Source organism: Phocoena phocoena, chromosome 7 (genome assembly GCF_963924675.1).
Source record: "Phocoena phocoena chromosome 7, mPhoPho1.1, whole genome shotgun sequence".
Taxonomy (NCBI): Eukaryota; Metazoa; Chordata; class Mammalia; order Artiodactyla; family Phocoenidae; genus Phocoena; species Phocoena phocoena.
Window position 1 is genome coordinate 92793423 of NC_089225.1, and position 24278 is coordinate 92817700.

A 24278-nucleotide genomic window follows, 5' to 3' on the forward strand; every position below is an offset into this window, starting at 1 on the left:
TATGGTGGCAAATTTAGACCAGGTAATCTATTTTCATTATAACAAAGCCAGAATAAATTATTTGACAATATTAAACGAAGGCAAGTATTTTTGCTGGTGGCAGGTGTGGATTTTTTTCATCAAAGAACATTAAAAGGGTGAGACATAATGATACCACTTGTATGTTTAACCAACAGTTCTGATCCCCTCTCATTAATCTTTGACAGCTGATAATGTGAATAGAAAGACATGATGAATCAACACATATGCCAGTTTTAAAAAGAAAAATCCCTTAAAGCAATCTCCGCATCTAAATGGTAAACATAGAATGAATTCATAATCTGGCAATTTTTTTTTTAATTCAAGGCAAAAAAATGTATGAATGAGTCTACTTATTTGTAAAAATGTGAATGATCAAAACAGTGCAGTCACTGGGCTCTCACACTGTGTAAGTTCAATTTGAAATGTACATTTGGTATAGGATTCAGCTGTCAAGAGGGATCAACTCAAAGGACATCACACAATCTATAAACCAGCTGGAAGAAGCTATCCAGACTTTGCCCTGCCTAACTCTCTCTGGGAGATGATTAGACAAATCCTCATAGATGATATACTGTGTGCAGAAGTGCTGATCAGAATCAGGTTTGGCATGGTACGCGACTGTATTGATGGTTTGAGTCACGTCACTGTCTGGCTTGGGCTTTCTACTGAGGATCTGTCCCCCAGATGCAGTGACAAGCTTAATAAGGCTGTCCTTTGGATGGTGTCTGAAGCTTCCCCCAAAATAGAAATAGCATCCATCAAACAGCTTTGGCAACTGAAAAAACAAAAAGAAAAGCTCATTAAAAGCAGACCAAAATATTTAAAAACACTGCTTATGAATAGGGAAATAAAAAGAAAAGTCACAAGCAGCTAAGAAGCTACTTAATGAGGTGCTAAGACAAGCTGTATTTCAAATAAACCATTTAGGTAAAAAGTATATATACTCATGCAAATAAAGGTTTCCTATACAATTTTTTCCTTAAGACTCTGGTGCTTTTCACTCTTCTCACATTTTAGGTGTGCTCTGTGTGTGTGTCTCTCTGTGTGTGTATGGTATACATCCATATAAAACCTGTTCATCAAGCGTCTTATATCAGAATATTTATTCATTTATTTTGTGGGACTTAAAGCCCCAAGAATTCCTTCCTAGGGTAACTGAAACATGCTTCACGGATACCAAGCTAAACTTAATTGTAAGAGTAACAGCTTTTCTATGGAGTTTTCCAATTCTGCCCATCCATATTTAGGTTCCTATATACTACCAATCTAAGGTCCCCAGGGCAGTGACGTGGGAGTGTGGCCTCCAGGATTCTAGAAATGTTTTCCTTAGAACACAATACATTATATGGCCATGGCTAGGGATCCAATTAGATATGAAACACACTTCTGTGAGCTTTACTGAAAAAGTTTCACAAGTCCCTTCTACAAAAACTTTTCTTTGGCATTTTTAATATACCTATATGTCAACAGGGTAATAGAATTTTATCCATTAAAACTACAATATATAGTAATAAAGACATGGTTAACTAAATCCGAGCAGTAGTTCTAAGTCTTCTCTCAAGCTACTTCCTATATGAGACTCACCTCAGATTCTGAAAGGTTTATGGGAATGTTCAAGATGCCCAAAATCTAGTAACAGTATGAAATTATTACCTTCTGGTTTTTACTGCTCATTGTAATCATCTCTCAGAATCAAGTGCTTGAAATAAGCACAATTAAAGTTTTAATCAGTCACCTGTACTTGTTGAAAGGGCAGGAGAAGTTTTTCCTGACGGTAATAATAGTATTAAGTTATAATAAGAACAATACAAGTAGTATCAAAAGGAAAATACCAGCTGTTCTCTGTTGAGCCTGCTTCTACGTGGTCCTTCAGGAATTTCATACTTTTCTTCCTGTTCATATTCTTTTCTTTGTAGACATGCTTTCACCCCTGGGGAAAAAACCGAGGATAAAAGCAAAATAAGTATCAAGTGAGCATTACTTCTTTCACACTGAAATTATGCCATTTACCTAAGTGATTTTTCTTCTTCATGGTTAAATATTGTTCTGAAACAGAAAGAGAAACCTTACTTATGCCAAAACAAAATGTAATAAAACTGGTTTTCCAGGGCTTCCACGGTGGCGCAGTGGTTGAGAGCCTGCCTGCTGATGCAGGGGACACGGGTTCGTGCCCCGGTCCGGGAAGATCCCACATGCCGCGGAGCGGCTGGGCCCGTGAGCCATGGCCGCTGGGCCTGCGCGTCCAGAGCCTGTGCTCCGCAACGGGAGAGGCCACTGCAGTGAGAGGACCGCGTACGGCAAAAAAAAAAACAAAAAACAAAACTGGTTTTCCATATAAAGAAAATGTAAGAAATCTTTTCTTCAGAGGACTGAGCAATGAAGTAGTACTGAATACAAATTTTAGTTTTCTTTCTGAAAAACCTAAATCAGTACATTATTTCATGTACCAGAATAAAAATCTAAATTGTAATTTATAACCATTATCAAAATTAAAGTAATAAAAAGTCCCTCATTTAGTTCAGCCCACAATGATCTGACCCCGAGGTCTTATCATCTGCCCCACTCATTCTGGTGGTCCTATGCCTAACCTCCTGTTAGACTACAAGTGATCTGACATTAAGGAAAGTACTTGAGTCCAGAACACCTCACTTATTAAGCTGGTCAAATAACAGGGGCTCTACAGCTCTTGTTAAAATAAACAGTAAAGCAGAGTCTGGGACATGTTTGGAATTGACAGGTACTCAATGAAGTCACCAGTCTAGAGATGACTTGGTGAATATTTCAAATGTTTTAGAGCTGCTTCAACTGAGATATTCCAAGACATTGCATAATATATAAAAGTTAGAATATTTTAATGACTGAATACGTCTATCTCAACAAAAGCAGAGCTTTGTCAAGGAACTGAATTTTTTCTTAACTTGGGACTATGAATGCATATTCCAGTTGAACACTCAACCCTGGCATATCTATAATTCCCTATCATGTGATTCTTAATTTTTTGCTAGTTTTGCCTGGGGACTAAAACATCCCCAGTGTTTTCAATACAAGGATCATATTTATCTAAGTTTGCTACGCTGAATTCTACTCTTCTCACTAACTTATCATAAATATGATGGTTTTTATAAAGAATTGTTGGTTTTTTGCATGTAGTAAAAAGTATATTTTAAAAATAGAATTTTTAATAACTACTCACAGGGTATAAAAAACTATCTTTCCAATGAAGCTAATACTAAAATATTAACTTTACTGTATACTGAAAATGAGTCTCAAAATAAAATTTTTGACTAGGTCAAAATCATAGGAGAAACACTGACAGTGTGTGCTTACATGACATCATGTATTGGTTCTACATTAAACACCAATGCAAAAAACATTACCAATCTATCCAAATCACTGACTTACCTCAAACTCATTATTTCATATATAAATTATTACTTTTACTTTTTATCACTTAAGCATGTAACCGCCTTCCTAAACCTCCTTTCCTGATGATATTTGAAGAGCATTTATACCAGTATCTTTAGATGAACTGTATATGCCAGCATATAAAGCCAAGGACTGAACACTGAATACTCCTAAAATATCAAGTAACTGTAACAAGTAAAGAGCTTATGTGTAACTACAGAAATAAATAAATGGGCTGTGCCTATGCTGGCTGCTTATCCATTTTATGGGTTTATTTGACTGGTTATTTAAACTATCAAAAAAGCATACTAAAATGGTTTCAATTGATCCAGGCAATATGCCAGCGTTACTCAATCAACAGAATGTAGTCTTAACAGATACCAGAATGAGATAAGCAGGGCATCAAGAGAAACCGAGAGGGCAGCATGGCACTACCAGAGGAAGATGCCAGTACTCTTTCAGTGTAAACATGCCTCAAGTCACAAAACTTTCAGCCTTATAGCAATTGTTCAGTAAATTTCTGTAAAGGCAGGCAGAAAAATCCAATGCTCTAATTACAATTACTGAGCCAAATGAAGAATGTGTTCCTGATATCCTTTTATTCCAAGTAACAATTTGCCAACTCTCTCTACCACTTAATATCAGCTAAAGAAGGAAAATATAGCTTCCCCGTGAAAACTAAGGAACAGTTTCTAGGTCTATAACAATCTGTTAGAATTGCCGTTGTAGAACAGAAAACATGGAGAATTTTTTGAAATTCGGGTGTGACATCTAGTCCAAAGACTGTAACTCGGAACACCTACAAGGGCCACTCAAATTATATAATCATGTAGGGAACCTTGTGTTAAGTGGTAGGGAGTTATGGAGACTGTAACAAATAGGAAAATGTACATCATACCTAAAGACACAAAACTTAAATGATTATGCTGAACTAAACCACATAGATTTTATCTGTTTTGGACTTAGATTGCCAATTTGACTTGATGCTTGTCTAATCAACCTCTTCATTTCATAGATAAGGAAACTTAAATCCTAAGAGATTTAAGCAGCTTTCCCAGTGATACATGTGAGATGAGAACTCAGATATCCTCCAACTTCTAGATAAGTGTTTCTTTATCTTTATTTTATTAAAAAAATAAAGCATCTTAGGAAATGCCAGGTACTCTCCATTCAGATTTAATATACTGAATCTCAAAATAAATGACATAACCACTTAACAGATGACTAAACAGGAGGATCCTTATTTTTAAGAGATTAGCCAAAAGGTATACCAAAGTGTCAAAAACTGCTGACTACCTGGGAGTGGGGGGTTGGAGGGGGGAGAACAATGCATTTGGCTTTGTCTTCAGTGAATTGATGAGTTTGTTTAATCTGACTGATGCCAAAGCTGCCACTCTCTCATTTGTACCCTATGAGTTTCAGAATGTTCATACCTCTCAGTAGACATTTACGATAATTACATTTAATATCAACTTCCTAGTAGATTTCTTTTGAGATAAACCAATTGAACTGATTTACCAAAACCAGAATGAAATGCTTTAAACTTTCAGCAACCTAAATGCTGATATATTAACATCATCAATGAAATGGAAGAATCTACAAGCCATAATACGACCTAATTAACAAACCTAAATAATAGATAATACTTTAAGGTTTTAATTACTGAACGTAAGTTAGTTAAGCAAACTGCAGCAAGAAGTGTTAAATCTATTTTCCATGTTAAAAAAACTATCAGAACTTTCACAACATTCCTAGTCATAAACTCATCTAAAGTATAATATATACTGTAATCCTTAATCTCTATAAATATTTTAAAACAGGTCTTTTTCCACCAATTTAAAGATACTTCCTTACTGTATAGCACACAGAACTACATCCAATATCCTATGATAAACTATAATGGAAAACATAAAAAAGAAGGTATATATATATATATATATGTGTGTGTGTGTGTGTATAACTGAATTGCTTTGCTGTACAGCACTAATAAATACATTGTAAATCAACTATACTTCAATAAAAAAATACATCCTAAAACTCAACCAAATTATATTTTGTATTTGTACTTAATAAAGTCCATATTATTCCATTATCTGCCAATAAAATAGTTCATCAGAAATGGATTCTTGTGAAGAAATATGCATATGCAAGATCACTAGTTAACTTTCTCAGCTAGATAGGAGGATCTGAATCCAAACTGAAATGACTATACATGAATAATTTATATTGTTTATGTAAACACAGGAGATTTCTGAATATGCCAGAATGATATATACTTTAAAATGTGTCAAGCCACTATCCTTGTAAAATGTATGCTTTGTATCATCTTTCTTACTTTTCACATGTTCTATTATATTTTAAGATTTTGACCAAAGCTATCATTTTTCAGAAGTACAGGAATCAACTACCTATCTTATTAAAACTAAGATTCTTTTCAGCGCAGATGTATTCCGGATCATGTGTATACCATTTCGGGGAAGCTTTCCTTTTGCCCTGATTTTATTACTTTTTTATATAGAGGTAAGCAGCCCAATTCCCAAAGTACTGCTTAACTCAAAGTCATTAACTCGAAGTCATTAAAGTAGCTCTGGCTACCTAAGCAAAGTCTAGAATCTGTATACTAATGCAGCTTATGAATTCTGGGATATGATTTTTTTTTTAAAAAGAAGCTTGTACCATCCAGAAATGTATTCCTTTATTCTGAATCTCTAGGAGCCACTCTTGCCTCCTACCTCATAAAAGCACATATATCCATGGATGTATATTTTCATTTCAGCTGCATGAACCATTTATGATGTTCATTAATCTATATTAAGTTTAGTCACTTTTCCTAGTTTTAGAAAGAAAAAAAAGGATTGCACAAGTGGGAGGGAGTAGAAAAAAGGGTTTCTGAATCTACAGCTACATACAAATGATTATAGAATACAACGAAGACAGAATGAAGCGTTCAAATGGAGATCTGTTAAATGTCCAAAGAGGAAAGTATCCCTCCATGAAGACCACAGAATGTGCTTACTCTCTTCAAAAGCTAGAGCAATAAATAAATTCCTAATTTAAAGAACTGTTATTCTTCTGAAGCCACTGGCTGAAATAGCACTGAAAATCAGAATTAAAAATTACTCTTAGCCAACACTAAATGTTATCCTAAAAAAAAAAGAAGATACAGAATCAAATATTTCATGTCAAAATCAAAAATCCTAATAAATATGTCATTAGATCCAAACTGGGCACTTATGTAACTCAAGAAAACTGCATTATTAGTAAAATAAACACTGAAGAATTTCCTTTCTGATTGTATTGAAAATGAACACCCAAGTTGTAAAAACAACAAAAAATTATTTTTAGATGCTTTTCTAGTAGGCTTTTTAGTCAAATAGGCTATGATATCACTAAACTTCAGACAAAAGGAAATGGTTTTTAAGAGGAAACTTTTTACAACAATGACAAAAATGGAAAAACAACTTTCACTCTCACTGAAATTTTTAAAAAATAGGATGGCAAGTAAAAGAAGAGCTAAGCCCAATACTATGAAATTCCACAGTGAAGAGTGGAAGGACAATAAAATGAAGGCTGAAAATGTAAAATAAAAGGTAAATGCTCCTTTTGTGCCATCATAAACATTTAGATTTAGGAAATCAACTGTCACAGATCATTAGATTTTGTGTTTTCATATAAATACCATTGAAAAACTTTATTTTTGGCTACTTTTTAAGCCAATATTCTAATTATAAGCATATTTATACATAAAAATACATTTCCCCATAGGATAGTTTGCTAAATTTATTTTTTTTACTTAATGCATATTGAGAAGCAGGTCAAATTCTATCACAAAAATATATTACTGTATCATAAAATTTGCTTGGGCAAAATCTGGGTATCAATTCTAAAACTTTGTATTATGAATAATAATATCAAAACAATCCTCAATAATTTAAAAACTCATACTTGGTGTTCTTTGTTAGTCATATATTTAAAACTGAAATATTTATGTAAGACTTCCATTTTTATTGGACAATAACCATATTAACATTTATCTGCTAGGTCTGCACAACAGGCATCAACAATCTGGTGTACCAGATTGGAGCAATATACATACACAGGTTCTAATGTCCCTGATTAAGAATGAAACCCTCTGGTGGCGCGGTGGTTGAGAGTCCGCCTGCCGATGGAGGGGACGCGGGTTCGTGCCCCAGTCCCGGAAGATCCCACATGCCGCGGAGCGGCTGGGCCCGTGAGCCATGGCCGCTGAGCTTGCGCGTCCGGAGCCTGTGCTCCACAACGGGAGAGGCCACAACGGGAGAGGCCACAACAGTGAGAGGCCCGCGTACCACAAAAAAAAAAGAATGAAACCCTCACCTACCCAATTAATTTTTAGAAAAGATCAAAAAGAAGATCTAATTGTTATTAGAACTTGAGAATTTGAACTTCTTCATAAAAAACTTGAATTTAAGAGACATACATTGATTTTGAAACTGTTATAAACTAACAGACCTCTACCTACCAATCTACAACTGTTTTGATTGTTTCTTTCCCTGTACATATTCACACATTTATGTATTGACAGTGAAGATATAATTGTTTTATGCTCTTTAAAAAATTTAAACAAATTTGTTTTTTCATATTCAGTCCTACTAATTATCATATAAAAATAAAATTTTTTTCATAAAACACCTTTAAGCATTCCAGAATGTTCTCAATTTTCTCACATGCCGGTTATTCCCCCCTACTTCTTGTTATAAGAAATAACAATGCAAATAGTTTTTTTTCTTTCTTCTGTATTACTTGCTTGGAGTATATTCTCAGAAGTAGGACTATTATATCAACAGATGTTAATTTTTTTTTATTCTTAGACAATCTCTGTAAAATATTTCTCTAAGCATGAAGTTGCCTAATCAATCTTAGCTGACAGAAATGCTTTGGTACATTTATTTTTTGATAATTAGCAAAATGTGACGAGTAAAAACTACCTGTATTTTTAAAATTCCACAGCTCACTCAACATCCATTCGAAGAAATAAATTTTAATAGAAAAGTATGTTTATTAATCTGATTATGAAGCTATTTACAAAATGATGATATAATGATTGCCTCTTAGGATCAATCTTCCTCATCTAAAACAAAAACAAAGAAACACCGTATCTGGCCATTCCTCTCTTCACAGACACAAGTCCAGTGCAAAATGTCTGGCACATTCCCACAGCAATTCCCTTAGGTGCTAAGGCCTTTCAGAACTTCTATAGCAGCAATTTTATTTAAACTTAGATGAGAGTGGGGAAGAGGAAGAGATTATGAAAGAAAAGAGGACAACCATTTGCTCTCCCCATCACAATGAGATGAGAAATGAAGAGGCAGAATTAAATTTTTTTTAAAAAAAGGTTAAGCTAGATGAGATTTTGAAAGCAGTGTACTGAAAGAACAGGTCAGTAAAATACATTTTCACTTTCTGAAGGCTAGTTTACATCCTTAGGATGCAATTCCAATTTTTTCATTCTCTAAGAGATGAATAAAATGGCATATTTATATATCTTCTAATCTTCATTCTAGTCACCTCTTTCATTACCAAAATTCACCCTGTACGGGGATGGGTATTAGTTGCCTGTGAGGAATTAGCACCAAAACTAGGACTAAAGCAGAATCTCAGGCACAAATTTAATCTTGAAGAAGGAACTTCCCTAGCTGTATCTCCCGTTTCTGTAAAATAAAGATAAATACCATTTGATAAAATATCTGTAAAATAAATATGATGAGACAGAATGGCTACTACAATAGTATAATTATGCCTTATTCTTAGAATGTTCATTCAAAGTTCATTAACTATGACACTGTAAGATGCTCTCTCTATATATATAATATAAAGAAGTAAAAGATATGGACCAATTAAGACAAAATAAGTTTCAACAGAAGCCTTCCAATAGTTAAATTTGGATCCAATGGATCCAGACTGTTTTGTATAACTCTCTTTGTTAATTTGTTTAAATTTGCTTAAGTTTTTAAATAAGACAGTTCTCTGCAGAGAAAGTTTAGATGAAATTTCCTCTTTAATCTACTTGGTTTGTGGAAAATGCCATAAAACGTTGATACTAAACTTTCTATATAGTTCAGCCAGTAAAGCTTCTGTCTACCAGGCAAGCTGGTAGATAACCTCAAACACAAGATCTACTTTTAATAAGTCATAAATCTTTATGATTAATTTTGAAAGCTTTGGTCCACCACATCTTTCCTTAATATAGATGGTTTTCAACTAGTTTTGAATAGCTGTGAACATTTTTTTAAAAATCACACTAAGTTGCCTGACATTAAGAACAACACAGAGACTTCCGGGAAGATGGCGGAAAAGAAAGATACGGAGATCACCAGATACACCAGAAATACATCTACACGTGGAACAACTCCTACAGAACACCTACTGAACGCTGGCAGAAGACCTCAGGCATCCCAAAAGGCAAGAAACCCCCCACGTACCTGGGTAGGGCAAAAGAAAAAAGAAAAAACAGAGACAAAAGAATAGGGATGGGACCTGCACCAGTGGGACGGAGCCGTGAAGGAGGAAATGTTTCCACACACTAGGAAGCCCCTTCGTGGGCGGAGACTGCGGGTGGCGGAGGGGGGAGCTTCGAGACCGTGGGTGAGAGCGCAGCCACAGGGGTGCAGGGGGCAAAGCGGACAGATTCCCGCACAGAGGATCAGGGCCGACCGGCACTCACCAGCCCGAGAGGCTTGTCTGCTCACCCGCCGGGCCGGGCAGGCCTGGGAGCTGAGGCTCGGGCTCCAGTCGGAGCGCAGGGAGAGGACTGGGGTGGGCGGCATGAAAACAGCCTGCAGGGGGTTACTGCGCCACGGCTGGCCGGGAGGGAGTCCGGGGAAAAGTCTGGACCTGCCAAAGAGGCAAGAGACTTTTTCTTCCCTCTTTGTTTCCTGGTGCGCGAGGAGAGGGGATTCAGAGCGCTGCTTCAAGGAGCTCCAGAGACGGGCGCGAGCCGCAGCTAAAAGCACAGACCCCAGAGACAGGCATGAGACGGTAAGGCTGCTGCTGCCGCCACCAAGAAGCCTGTGTGCGAGCACAGGTCACTCTCCACACCCCCCTTCCGGGGAGCCTGTGCAGCCCGCCACTGCCAGGGTCCCGGGATCCAGGGACAACTTCCCTGAGAGAACGCACGGCGGGCCTCAGGCTGGTGCAATGTTATGCTGGCCTCTGCCGCCGCAGGCTCGCCCTGCACTCCGTGCCCCCCCACCCCCCGCCTGAGTGAGCCAGAGTCCCCGAAGCAGCAGCACCTTTAACCCCGTCCTGTCTGAACAAAGAACAAACGCCCTCCAGCGAACTACATGCAGAGGTGGGGCCAAATCCAAAGCTGAGCCCCTGGGAGCTGTAAGAACAAAGAAGAGAAAGGGAAGTCTCTCCCAGCAGCCTCAGAAGCAGCGGATTAAAGCTCCACAATCAACTTGATGTACCCTGCATCTGTGGAATACCTGAATAGACAATGAATCATCCCAAATTAAGGAGGTGGACTTTGAGAGCAAGATTTATGGTTTTTTCCCATTTTCCTCTTTTTGTGAGGGTGTAAGTGTATGCTTCTCTGTGAGATTTTGTCTGTATAGCTTTGCTTCCACCATTTGTCCGAGGGTTCTATCAGTCTGTTGTTTTTTTTAATAATTTTTTTTCTTAATAATTACTTTTTAGTAACTTTGTTTTATTTTACTTTATCTTTGTTCTTTCTTTCCTTCCTTCCCTCCTTTAGATAATGAATCATCCCAAATTGAGGAGGTGGACTTTGAGAGCAAGATTCATGATTTTTTTCCCCTTTTCCTCTTTTTGTGACTGTGTATGTGTATGCTTCTGTGTGAGATTTTGTCTGCATAGCTTTGCTTCCACCATTTGTCCCAGGATTCTATCCGTCCGTTTTTGTTTGTTTTTTCTCTTAATAATTATTTTTTATTTTAATAACTTTATTATATTTTATCTTATTTTATTTTACTTTATCTTTTCTTTCTTTTTTCCTTCCTTCCCTCCTTTCCCTCCTTCCTTCCCTCCCTCCCTCCTTTTTCTTTCTTGCTTCCTTCTTTCCTTCCTTTCTACTTCTACTAATACTTTCTAATTTTTCTTCTCAGCCATGTGGATGAAAGGCTCTTTCTTGGTGCTGCAGCCAGGAGTCAGTGCTTTGCCTCTGAGGTGGGAGAGCCAACTTCAGGACACTGGTCCACAAGAGACCTCCCAGCTCCACATAATATCAAACAGCGAAAATCTCCCAGAGATTTCCATCTGAACACCAGCACTCAGCTTCACTCAACGACCACCAAGCTACAGTGCTGGACACCCTATGCCAAACAACTAGCAGGACAGGAACACAACCCCACCCATTAGCAGCGAGGCTGCCCCAAATCGTAATAAGTCCACAGACACCCCAAAACACACCACCAGACGTGGACCTGCCCACCAGAAAGACAAGACCCAGCCTCATCCACCAGAACACAGGCACTAGTCCCCTCCACCAGGAAACCTACACAACCCACTGAACCAACCTTAGCCACTGGGGACAGACACCAAAAACAACGGGAACTACGAACCTGCAGCCTGAAAAAAGGAGACCCCAAACACAGTAAGATAAGCAAAATGAGAAGACAGAAAAACACACAGCAGATGAAGGAGCAAGATAAAAACCCACCAGACCTAACAAATGAAGAAGAAACAGGCAGTCTACCTGAAAAAGAATTCAGAATAATGACAGTAAAGATGATCCAAAATCTTGGAAATAGAATAGACAAAATGCAAGAAACATTTAACAAGGACCTAGAAGAACTAAAGATAAACAATGATGAACAACACAATAAAAGAAATCAAAAATACTCTAGCAGAATAACTGAGGCAGAAGAACAGATAAGTGACCTGGAAGATAAAATACTGGAAATAACTACTGCAGGGCAGAACAAAGAAAAAACAATGAAAAGAACTGAGGACAGTCTCAGAGACCTCTGGGACAACATTAAACACACCAACATTCAAATTATAGGGGTTCCAGAAGAAGAAGAGAAAAAGAAAGGGACTGAGAAAATATTTGAAGAGATTATAGTTGAAAACTTCCCTAATATGGGAGAGGAAATACTTAATCAAGTCCAGGAAGCACAGAGAGTCCCATACAGGATAAATCCAAGGAGAAATACGCCAAGACACATATTAACCAAACTGTCAAAAATTAAATACAAAGAAAACATATTAAAAGCAGCAAGGGAAAAACAACAAATAACACACAGCGGAATCCCTGTAAGGTTAACAGCTGATCTTTCAGCAGAAACTCTGCAAGCCAGAAGGGACTGGCAGGACATATTTAAAGTGATGAAGGAGAAAAACCTGCATCCAAGATTACTCTACCCAGCAAGGATCTCATTCACATTTGATGGAGAAATTAAAACCTTTACAGACAAGCAAAAGCTGAGAGAGTTCAGCACCACCAAACCAGCTCTACAACAACTGATAAAGGAACTTCTCTAGGCAAGAAACACAAGAGAAGGAAAAGACCTATAATAACGAACCCAAAACAACTAAGAAAATGGGAATAGGAACATACATATCGATAATTACCTTAAATGTAAATGGACTAAATGCTCCCACCAAAAGACACAGATTGGCTGAATGGATACAAAAACAAGACCCATATATTTGCTGTCTCCAAGAGACCCACTTCAGACCTAGAGACACATACAGACTGAAAGTAAGGGGATGGAAAAAGATATTTCATGCAAATGGAAACCAAAAGAAAGCTGGAGTAGCAATTCTCATATCAGACAAAATAGACTTTAAAATAAACACTATTAGAACAGACAAAGAAGGACACTACATAATGATCAAGGGATTGATCAAAGAAGAAGATACAACAATTGTAAATATTTATGCACCCAACATAGGAGCACCTCAATACATAAGGCAAAAACTAACAGCCATAAAAGGGGAAATCGACAGTAACACATTCATAGTAGGGGACTTTAACACCCCACTTTCACCCATGGACAGATCATCCAAAATGAAAATAAACAAGGAAGCACAAGCTTTAAATGATATGTTAAACAAGATGGACTTAATTGATATTTATAGGACATTCCATCCAAAAACAACAGAATACACATTTTTCTCTACTGCTCATGGAACATTCTCCAAGATAGATCATATCTTGGGTCACAAATCAAGCCTTGGTAAATTTCAGAAAACTGAAACTGTATCAAGTATCTTTTCCGACCACAACGCTATGAGACTAGATATCAATTACAGGAAAAGATATGTAAAAAATACAAACACATGGAGGCTAAACAATACACTATTTAATAACGAAGTGATCACTGAAGAAATCAAAGAGGAAATAAAAAAATACCTAGAAACAAATGACAATGGAGACACGACGACCCAAAATCTATGGGATGCAGCAAAAATAGTACTAAGAGGGAAGGTTATAGCAATAAAATCCTATCTTAAGAAACAGGAAACATCTCGAATAAACAACCTAACCCTGCAACTAAAGCAATTAGAGAAAGAAGAACAAAAAAGCCCCAAGGTTAGCAGAAGGAAAGAAATCATAAAAATCAGATCAGAAATAAATGAAAAAGAAATGAAGGAAATTATAGCAAAGATCAATAAAACTAAAAGCTGGTTCTTTGAGAAGATAAACAAAATTGATAAACCATTAGCCAGACTCATCAAGAAAAAAAGGGAGAAGACTCAAATCAATAGAATTAGAAATGAAAAGGGAGAAGTAACAACTGACACTGCAGAAATACAAAGGATCATGAGCGATTACTACAAGCAACTCTATTCCAATAAAATGGACAACCTGGAAGAAATGGACAAATGCTTAGAAAGGCACAACCTGCGAAGACTGAATCAGGAAGAAATAGAAAATGTGAGTAGACCAATCACAAGCACTGAAATTGAAACTGTGATTAAAAATCTTCCAACAAACAAAAGCCCAGTACCAGATGGCTTCACAGGCGAATTCTATCAAACATTTAAAGAAGAGCTAACACCTATCCTTCTCAAACTCTTCCAAAATATAGCAGAGGGAGGAATACTCCCAAACTCATTCCACGAGGCCACCATCACCCTGATACCAAAACCAGACAAGGATGTCACAAAGGAAGAAAACTACAGGCCAATATCACTAATGAACATAGATGCAAAAATCCTCAACAAAATACTAGCAAACAGAATCCAACAGCACATTAAACAGATCATACACCATGATCAAGTGGGGTTTATTCCAGGAATGCAAGGATTCTTCAATATATGAAAATCAATCAACGTGATACACCATATTAACAAAGTGAAGGAGAAAAACCATATGATCATCTCAATAGATGCAGAGAAAACTTTTGACAAAATTCCACACCCATTTATGATAAAAACCCTGCAGAAAGTAGGCACAGAGGAAACTTTCCTCAAAATAATAAAGGCCATATATGACAAACCCACAGCCAACATCGTCCTCAATGGTGAAAAACTGAAAGCATTTCCACTAAGATCAGGAACAAAACAAGGTTGCCCACTCTCACCACTCTTATTCAACATAGTTTTGGAAGTTTTAGCCACAGCAATCAGAGAAGAAAAGGAAATAAAAGGAATCCAAATCAGAAAAGAAGAAGTAAAGCTGTCACTATTTGCAGATGACATGATACTATACATAGACAATCCTAAAGATGCTACCAGAAAACTACTAGAGCTAATCAACAAATTTGGTAAAGTAGCAGGATACAAAATTAATGCACAGAAATCCCTGGCATTCCTATACACTAATGATGAAAAATCTGAAAGTGAAATCAGAAAACACTCCCATTTACCACTGCAACAAAAAGAATAAAATATCTAGGAATAAACCTACCTAAGGAGACAAAAGACCTGTATGCAGAAAATTATAAGACACTGATGAAAGAAATTAAAGATGATACAAATAGATGGAGAGATATACCATGTTCTTGGATGGGAAGAATCAACATTGTGAAAATGACTCTACTACCCAAAGCAATCTACAGATTCAATGCAATCCCTATCAAACTACCACTGGCATTTTTCACAGAAGTAGAACAAAAAATTTCACAATTTGTATGGAAACACAAAAGACCTGAATAGCCAAAGCAATCTTGAGAATGAAAAACGGAGCTGGAGGAAGCAGGCTCCCTGACTTCAGACTATACTACAAAGCTACAGTAATCAAGACAGTACGGTACTGGCACAAAAACAGAAAGATAGATCAATGGAACAGTTTAGAAAGCCCAGAGATAAACCCACGCACATATGGTCACCTTATCTTTGATAAAGGAGGCAGGAATGTACAGTGGAGAAAGGACAGCCTCTTCAATAAGTGGTGCTGGGAAAACTGGACAGGCACATGTAAAAGTATGAGATTAGATCACTCCCTAACACCATACACAAAAATAAGCTCAAAATGGACTGAAGACCTAAATGTAAGACCGGACACTATAAAACTCTTAGAGGAATATATAGGCAGGACACTCTATGACATAAATCACAGCAAGATCCTCTTGATCCACCTCCTAGAGAAATGGAAATAAAAACAAAAATAAACAAATGGGACCTAATGAAACTTCAAAGCTTTTGCACAGCAAAGGAAACCATAAACAAGACCAAAAGACAACCTTCAGAATGGGAGAAAATATTTGCAAATGAAGCAACTGACAATGGATCAATCTCCAAAATTTATAAGCAGCTCATGCAGCTTAATAACAAAAAAACAAACAACCCAATCCAAAAATGGGCAGAAGACCTAAATAGACATTTCTCCAAAGAAGATATACAGACTGCCAACAAACACATGAAAGAATGCTCAATTTCATTAATCATTAGAGAAATGCAAATCAAAAATACAATGAGATATCATCTCACACCAGTCAGAATGGCCATCAACCAAAAATCTATAAACAATAAATGCTGGAGAGGGTGTGGAGAAAAGGGAACCCTCTTGCACTGTTGGTGGGAATGTAAATTGATACACCCACTGTGGAGAACAGTATGGAGGTTCCTTAAAAAACTACAAATAGAGCTACCATATCACCCAGCAATCCCACTACTGGGCATATACCCTGAGAAAACCATAATTCAAAAAGAGTCATGTACCAAAATGTTCGCTGCAGCTCTATTTACAGTAGCCCGGAGATGGAAACAAGTGTCCATCATCGGATGAATGGATAAAGAAGACGTGGCACATATATACAATGGAATATTACTCAGCCATAAAAGGAAACGAAATTGAGCTATTTGTAATGAGGTGGATAGACCTAGAGTCTGTCATACCGAGTGAAGTAAGTCAGAAAGAGAGAGACAAATACCGTATGCTAACACATATATATGGAATTTAAGGAAAAAAAATGTCATGAAGAACCTAGGGGTAAAACAGGAATAAAGACACAGACCTACTAGAGAATGGACTTGAGGATATGGGGAGGGGGAAGGGTAAGCTGTGACAAAGCGAAAGAGAGGCATGGATATATATACACTACCAAACGTAAGGTAGATAGCTAGTGGGAAGCAGCCGCATAGCACAGGGAGATCAGATCGGTGCTTTGTGACCGCCTGGAGGGGTGGGATAGGGAGGGTGGGAGAGAGGGAGACGCAAAAGGGAAGAGATATGGGAACATATGTGTGTGTATATATATATATATAACTGATTCATTTTGTTGTAAAGCAGAAACTAACACACCATTGTAAAGCAATTATACTCCAATAAAGATGTTTAAAAAAGAAAGAAAGAACAACACAGAAACCATAGAAAAATGTATTAGGATAGAAAGTATTTGAGGGTTCTTGCTTTCTTTTTATAAACCCAGCGGCTATTTAAAGTAATTGTCTTAAACTCTAAACCTATTTCTCAAACCTATTTGAACTTTGTATTAGACAATATGGGGATATGAACTTCAGTAAGAGATTCCATCCATCTTTTATCCTGAAAGAACGATAGATATTAGAGTATATTATTCACTACTGTGAAAATCACCAAGCAGCACGCTATTAGGTCAGCTTGAGTCCATCAGTGATTCTATAAAAATGACATGACCAAGCCACTAAAGTGAGAAAACTCCCATTTCTTAAAGAAGGCAGATATTTGGAAATGAATCATGTAGTCTGTATACATAGATGCAAGTTTGGCAAATTCAGAAGAACTAGACTTACTGGGTAAGTGGTAAATGTCTTAATATTCAAAATTTCACATGGCTTCTTTATTACTGAGACCTTATTATTATGAAAATCCATTCCTTCCTATAACCACAGGCAAGGTTTCTGGCACAAGTTCAGTACAAAAACATCTATAATCATGGATCCATTTTAAGTCATTTTTTAAAATACTGAGGCCCAATAAGACTTGCCCCTTGATTAGAAAGGGAAATGAGAGTTCAAAAATAAGAGACATAAAGAGAAACTTTTTTTTCTATGTAAATGGCCAGTCAGTCCAGTTGTTTATCATACTTGTTTAACTGGTTGACTGGCAGAGTCTAGTAACAGATATTGACGAGAACAGATAGAGTAGCATTACTAGTCACAACCGACTCAGACCAAATAAGTGGAGACTACCATCACAAGCAAAGTGGTAGCTGTATTTTATAAAGACGTGAATATCAGTTGCTAAAAGGAAACTTTTTTACAAACCAAGTTAATTCGTAACAACAGATTAAATTAATAATATAAAGATTTTGATTAAATCAAGCATCTCTGCCATAAAACCTTCAAAACATAAAGCTATAAAACAAAAGATTTTTCAAAACTAATCCATCATTTGCTTCTTAAAAGGAAAGATTCATTAAAAATACTCACTATTCTTTTTTAAATTTTTAATTTGAAATAATTATAGATTCACAGGTGGTTGCAAAGAAACATACAGGGAGGTTCCATGCACCCTGTCTCCAATGTTAACATCTTACACAACAATAGCACAATTATCAAAAGCAAGAATTTGACACCAATACAATCCGAAGAACTTATTCAGATCTCATCAATTATACATGCTCTCTTTCGTGTGTATGTGTGCACACATGCGCACGTACATCTGACATTTAATCACATGTGTAGACTGTGTAACATAACTACCACCAGGATCAAGATACTCAACTGCATCATAACAAGATTCCCTGTGTACCCCCTTTATAGCCACTATTCTTTTATAAACAATTAGTTAGCAAAAAAGATCATAGTGTCCTATATTAGCCATCATATCACAAGTAGATACTTTAGTGACTGAGGAGTAGAAAATAACCTTGCATGAGCTTTCTTTTTATTTTGTTAAGTCCTAGGTGAATCCAAGGTTAAGAAAAACAAACAAGTGAGAGCTGGGAAGGTGAGAGGCAGCTCCAAAGGTAGTGGTGTTTGACTATATAACTAGAAAGGGGTAATGGGGACACATTTTCATCAGAGGTTTAGAGACTACCTAGTGTATTCGCCCCAAACGAGGTAGTACAGCGCAGTCTAAATTGCCAAATAGCTTCCTAAAATATACCATATTAGCTAAGAGAGCAAAAGAGAGTTATACAGTTAAGTTTTTAGGAATCAAAAAGGGAAAGCAACAAACTACTTTCATTTCATAGTTGTATATTTAAAACATGCATTTATTAAGTTAAATATATCACGTAATAGTAATACAGATTGTTTAAGCTTACAGGTCTGTTACATAATCCATTTACTCTTAATTAAAATAGTTGGTACTGTAGAATAAGAGATTTTGAAACATACTTGTTGATATTTACTAAGAACATCTAAATGATACCATTAATATGAGACGCTTTTTCAAAATGCAGTGACTAACCAGGGGTAAAAAAAAATTAGCATAAGGTCCTTAAATAATTATTGGTAGTAGTGTATTATAAAAATGAAATTAGTCAATTTCATTTTATTTCATTACTTAATTCGTTTTGTAATTCTCCCAAATCCAATACTTACATTCAAATTTTAGGATCCAGCAACCACTGAGAATCCCAAGCATACATTTCAGGGTGCTTTGAACTGTATCACCAGGAACAATGACATGAGTTACTGGAAAACAAAAAAAAGCAATAAGAGAAACAGAAATGTAAACCGAAATACTTTTTTAACCAGTCTGCTTTTTATAGCCAGTTAGTCTACATTTTATAAACTTATACCTGAATTTTCTTGAAAGGCAACAATTTTTATACTTAGGTATAAGACTTCTTTTATTTACTTTCATTCTCTATTCTGGCTACCAACATGAAAAACCAGATCATAAACCATATATCTTAAAGCCACAGTAGCCAACACAAATTTTTCTTTTCTATTTCAAATTATAACTAAGGAAGTAAAGCATTACGCTGCATTACAATTTATTTGTCATTAGCAAACTCATAAAATTGCTCTGATGTATTGTTCTGTCTTAAAATAGGTGCAACGCTTTAAACTTTATATTTCCTAACTAAATTAAGACTTGTAAGTAAGTAGTTTATAACTGTAAAAACATTTTAGAATTATTACCAGATTCAAAGTATATAGTCAGATCCCAATGGTTAAAACATATAAATTATCAAAGGGAGCTCTACAATGGAATTACCCATTTAAAAATTTCTTCAACCAAAAATAAATAAATAAATAAATAATCCTCACCTGTACTGTCAAACTCAGCACATTTTTTAGCCTTAAGAATTGCTGCAAGCTCACTGAGCATTTGCTGTTGTTCTGAAGAAAGTCCACTGCCTATAAGTACAAGAGGCCCATCCCTGCGCTGACCAGTGTTTACCTATCAGTGGAAGAGGAGAGGCCAGTGTTAAAAACATTTAAAGATTAGAGAAAAATTAAACTGACTTTCAATTGATACAAGCTTGGATTTCATTCCTTAGTTTATCTAGTAATTCCCCAAAATTTCCATTGAACCTTAATGCTCAATGCATTTGAATAACTGTTTTTCTATTTCTTTACCCCCTTCTCCCAATAAAACACTACTTGGGCTAGCTGTCTATACCCAGGATGTCTTCTTTCCTTGATTCTATTTTTTTTTAATAAATTTATTTTATTTTTTATTTATTTGTTTTTGGTTGCATTGGGTCTTCATTGATGCGCGGGGGCTTTCTCTAGTTGCAGCGAGCAGGGGGCTACTCTTTACTGCAGTACACATGCTTGTCATTGCAGTGGCTTGTCTTGTTGCGGAGCACGGGCTCTAGGCGCGTGGGCTTCAGTAGTTGTGGTGCACGGGCTCAGTAGTTGCGGCTCATGGGCTCTAGAACTCAGGCTCAGTAGCTGTGGCGCACGAGCTCAGTTGCTCCGCACGGCATGTGGGATCTTCCCAGACCAGGGATTGAACCTGTGTCCTCTGCACTGGCAGGCGGATTCTTAACCACTGTGCCACTAGGAAGTCCCTCCTTGCTAAATTGGGTCTCTCTAGGGTTTTACAACTTCATTCTGTCACCAGTAAGCACTCCCCCCTTTTTTTAAAGTAACCCAAAATACCCACTTAAAATGATCAATTCTCTAACTCCCCCCCACTAACTTATTCCAATAGAGTTAAAGTCAACTTGGTCTTTTTAATTTAAACCGAGATTACATAAAAAATTAAAGAAAACTAAGACTTCTAGAACAGCACTGATCTCAAAGACAGAAAACAAAATGTTAACACTAAAACAGTTACCTCTCGAAACCAAGAAAGTGAAAACAGACAAAGGAATACCAAAGTTACATCAGGTTCACCAACAGTAGTAAGAGTAAGTCAATGCAGCTTATGAAAAGGGAAGTGATCTAACAAAGACTAATATTTTCATTTTAATAGAAAGACTTAGAACTTACAGAAGACAAAAAAGACAAGAATAAACAGGAGGCACCAATGGATACCGTTAAAGATCAGACATGAAAGATTCAAAGAAGCAACGGGACAGTGTTTTCAATAGCAGCCAACAGAAATTTAATAAATGAAATTGGAGTGAGAGTTAGCCAAAAGCTACCGGAAAAAAGAAAAGCAATGACCCAGCAGATAAGAAAGAAAACGTAAATCAGCACTACTGTATTACAAGATAAAAAGCCAAACATAATACTTTAATTTTCAAACACCATACAAAGGGTCCTCCTAAGTGTATGAGTGTATATGTATTCTGGACATCTGGGCTCTCAAAAGTTCCACAGAACATGAGTGAAACACTGCAGGTATAGTTCAGCAGTATAGTATAGTTCAGCAAGTAGATTGGAGAAAACTGATATTTAAATATTCATTTCACAAATCTGAGTAGTGATAATTTAATTTATCCAGTCTGATGCTGTACATATTACACATAAACTGTTGGCTACAACTGTAAACAGATTGATCTCAATAATTCATTCACTCAAAATACATTAAGTAAGATTCTACTATGTATTTAAGTGTGTATTCAAGACATTTTAAAAAAGATTTCTATAAAAAGTTTTTTTAATGGCAATATTCAACACTTAAAAGTTCGGCTTACTGAATTACTTCCTTCTCTAAGGTTCAAGTTGCAAAGGTTTTCCTGTATATGCTGTGCACACACCACACACATACTGACATCACATTTCTGTCCACTTATCTTTCCTATTCACTAAATTATAAGATGAGGTAACCATGCCTAACCTAAACACTGTAAACACTCCATAAGATGAAAATAGTTGTTTACTTTATCAATCATTCAATTGCTATACAATGATAATATTAAAAAACAGCATTTCAAATATTTTTGTCAGTTATACAAATAAGTGCCATAAAATAGCTCTAAATGGAACACATTACTTTTCAATTTATATAACTCCACTTCAGCTAAAGTAGTTCTCTGCACGAAATAACAAATGAAAAGATATCAATTCTAAATATAGCGTATGATACTATTTCCACCAACCTCAGGAAAGCACCAAAGTGGGTCAAGCATTTTCCTATCCAGTTTCTAAATTAGAATAAAAAAGAGAAACTAGCACTAATTTTTCATAGTTAAGGAAAGCTCTTTAAAAAATGAATAAAATTGGGCTTCCCTGGTGACGCAGTGGTTGAGAGTCCACCTGCCGATACAGGGGACACGGGTTCGTGCCCCGGTCCGGGAAGATCCCACATGCCGCGGAGCGGCTGGGCCCGTGAGCCATGACCGCTGAGCCTGCGTGTCCGGAGCCTGTGCTCCACAGCGGGAGAGGCCACAACAGTGAGAGGCCCATGTACCGCATATAAAAAAAAAAAAAAGAATATAATAAAGCAAACAGCTATCAAAGCCACATGTCTGATATGGGGTGGGAGGTGGGAGTAGGGAAGGCATCTGATTTGAGAGTAAGCAGAGGTCTCAGAACCAGGAGTTTCAAAAGATGTTCAGAAAACATCCAAAAGTTTCAATACTCTGCTTTTAGAGAGATTAGATATTATGTACACTGGCATTAAATACACTTTTATTTAAGGAATAATTAGATATGAAACTTTCTCTTAGAAAAATTAGCTATTCTGAATTTATCCAAACTAATGAGTTTACCAATAATAGGACCTGAAAAACTATACAAGGAGTCTAAGGGAGTGAGGAAGCATATGCCATGTGTACATCTGGCTCCCTACATTTGTTCCTGGTGGAGAAAACAGCTCATGCTAAGGACCTGAAATGGGACCGTGTTTGGGGGGGATTCAAGAAACAGCAAGGCAGCCTATGTGGCTGAAAAAGATGAGTGAAAGGGAGTCTGATAGTGGCTGGGGAAGCAGATCCCAGAGCTTGATTTTAATGAGTACACGTAAAGAAACAACCCTTTCAGGGGCTTCCCGGGTGGCGCAGTGGTTGAGAGTCTGCCTGCTGATGCAGGGGACACAGCCGGTCCGGGAGGATCCCACATGCCGCGGAGTGGCTGGGCCCGTGAGCCATGGCCGCTGAGCCTGCGCTCCGCAACGGGAGAGGCCACAGCAGTGAGAGGCCGCGTACCGCAAAAAAAAAAAAAAAGAAACAACCCTTTCAACTTAAGGACATTTTACCATTCATTGTCGTTTCCTTAGCCAACGATCTACCATTAAGATAGTAAATAACGATATTCACAGGCTATGTCCATGTGACATGAAGAAAGTATAGGTTTCTTACATTTAATAAAAACAGGATCGTAATTGGATAGTTGAATTAAAAGGAAGATTGCCACTCTCAGATTCCGATAATACCATAAATATATCTTTATTTTTGACATATCTAAAATAATCCTTTCCCAGATTTTACATAAAAGAAACATTGGCAAATGACAACTTATTTATGTTCTGCCAGCAGAGTTCAAGTCCAAATGAATAAAGTGCCAATTTATAGTTAGGTATGATGGGACTGAATGAATACTGACCTAAGATTTAAGAAATTTAAGTTCTAATTGATCCATTAAAAAAGTTCTTTTTTTCCTATGGCTGGTTAACCCTGGGCAAATCACACTACATCTCAATTTTCTCATTTATAAAATGAGGAAATTAAACTGCTAATTTCTAGGTCTTCCAATTCTATAGATGGGGCACACTTAAAAGGCTTAAGTCTAGAGCAGGACATTAAGAGTTTTCAAAGTATAAGGGTAACCAGCCTGTGACAGCACCTATGACCACCTCAAATTATAAACACTTTCGGTGACCTCCTTATCTTAAACAATGGGGTCAATCACTATTCCACTACCCTCACTAGACAAGAAGTCTTCTCTGAACAGTTCTAGATCTCAGCTCATTCTTTTCTCTCATTTTCCCCCATCTGGGCAGTTGCTAAGATACAGTGCGTCCACCATCCCTGTCTCTCTAAAAGCCCTCATCTCCTCTCCACACACCTCCTCCTTCCCCCACCACTTGTAGTTCCAGTCCTCACCATTTCACACCTGGATCCCACTTCAATAGCCTCCTACCCAGTCTTCAGTCCCGGCCTGCCCCCAACTACCCCCTGCAGAGTCCC

General features: G+C 36.9%; 1 protein-coding gene across 1 annotated transcript in view; it reads right to left on the reverse strand.

Moving 5' to 3' along the window:
* Nucleotides 1–463: 463 nt before the first annotated feature.
* The window catches only part of BARD1 (BRCA1 associated RING domain 1), a 76597-nt gene continuing 52782 nt past the window's right edge, over nt 464–24278 (reverse strand). Inside the window, exons 9-12 of the mRNA XM_065880310.1 lie at nt 20023–20155; nt 19348–19440; nt 1854–1951; nt 464–796 (exon numbers count right to left, since the gene is read on the reverse strand). Of these exons, the coding sequence (XP_065736382.1) occupies nt 464–796; nt 1854–1951; nt 19348–19440; nt 20023–20155 (657 nt within the window). The remainder of the gene's footprint in view (nt 797–1853; nt 1952–19347; nt 19441–20022; nt 20156–24278) is intronic.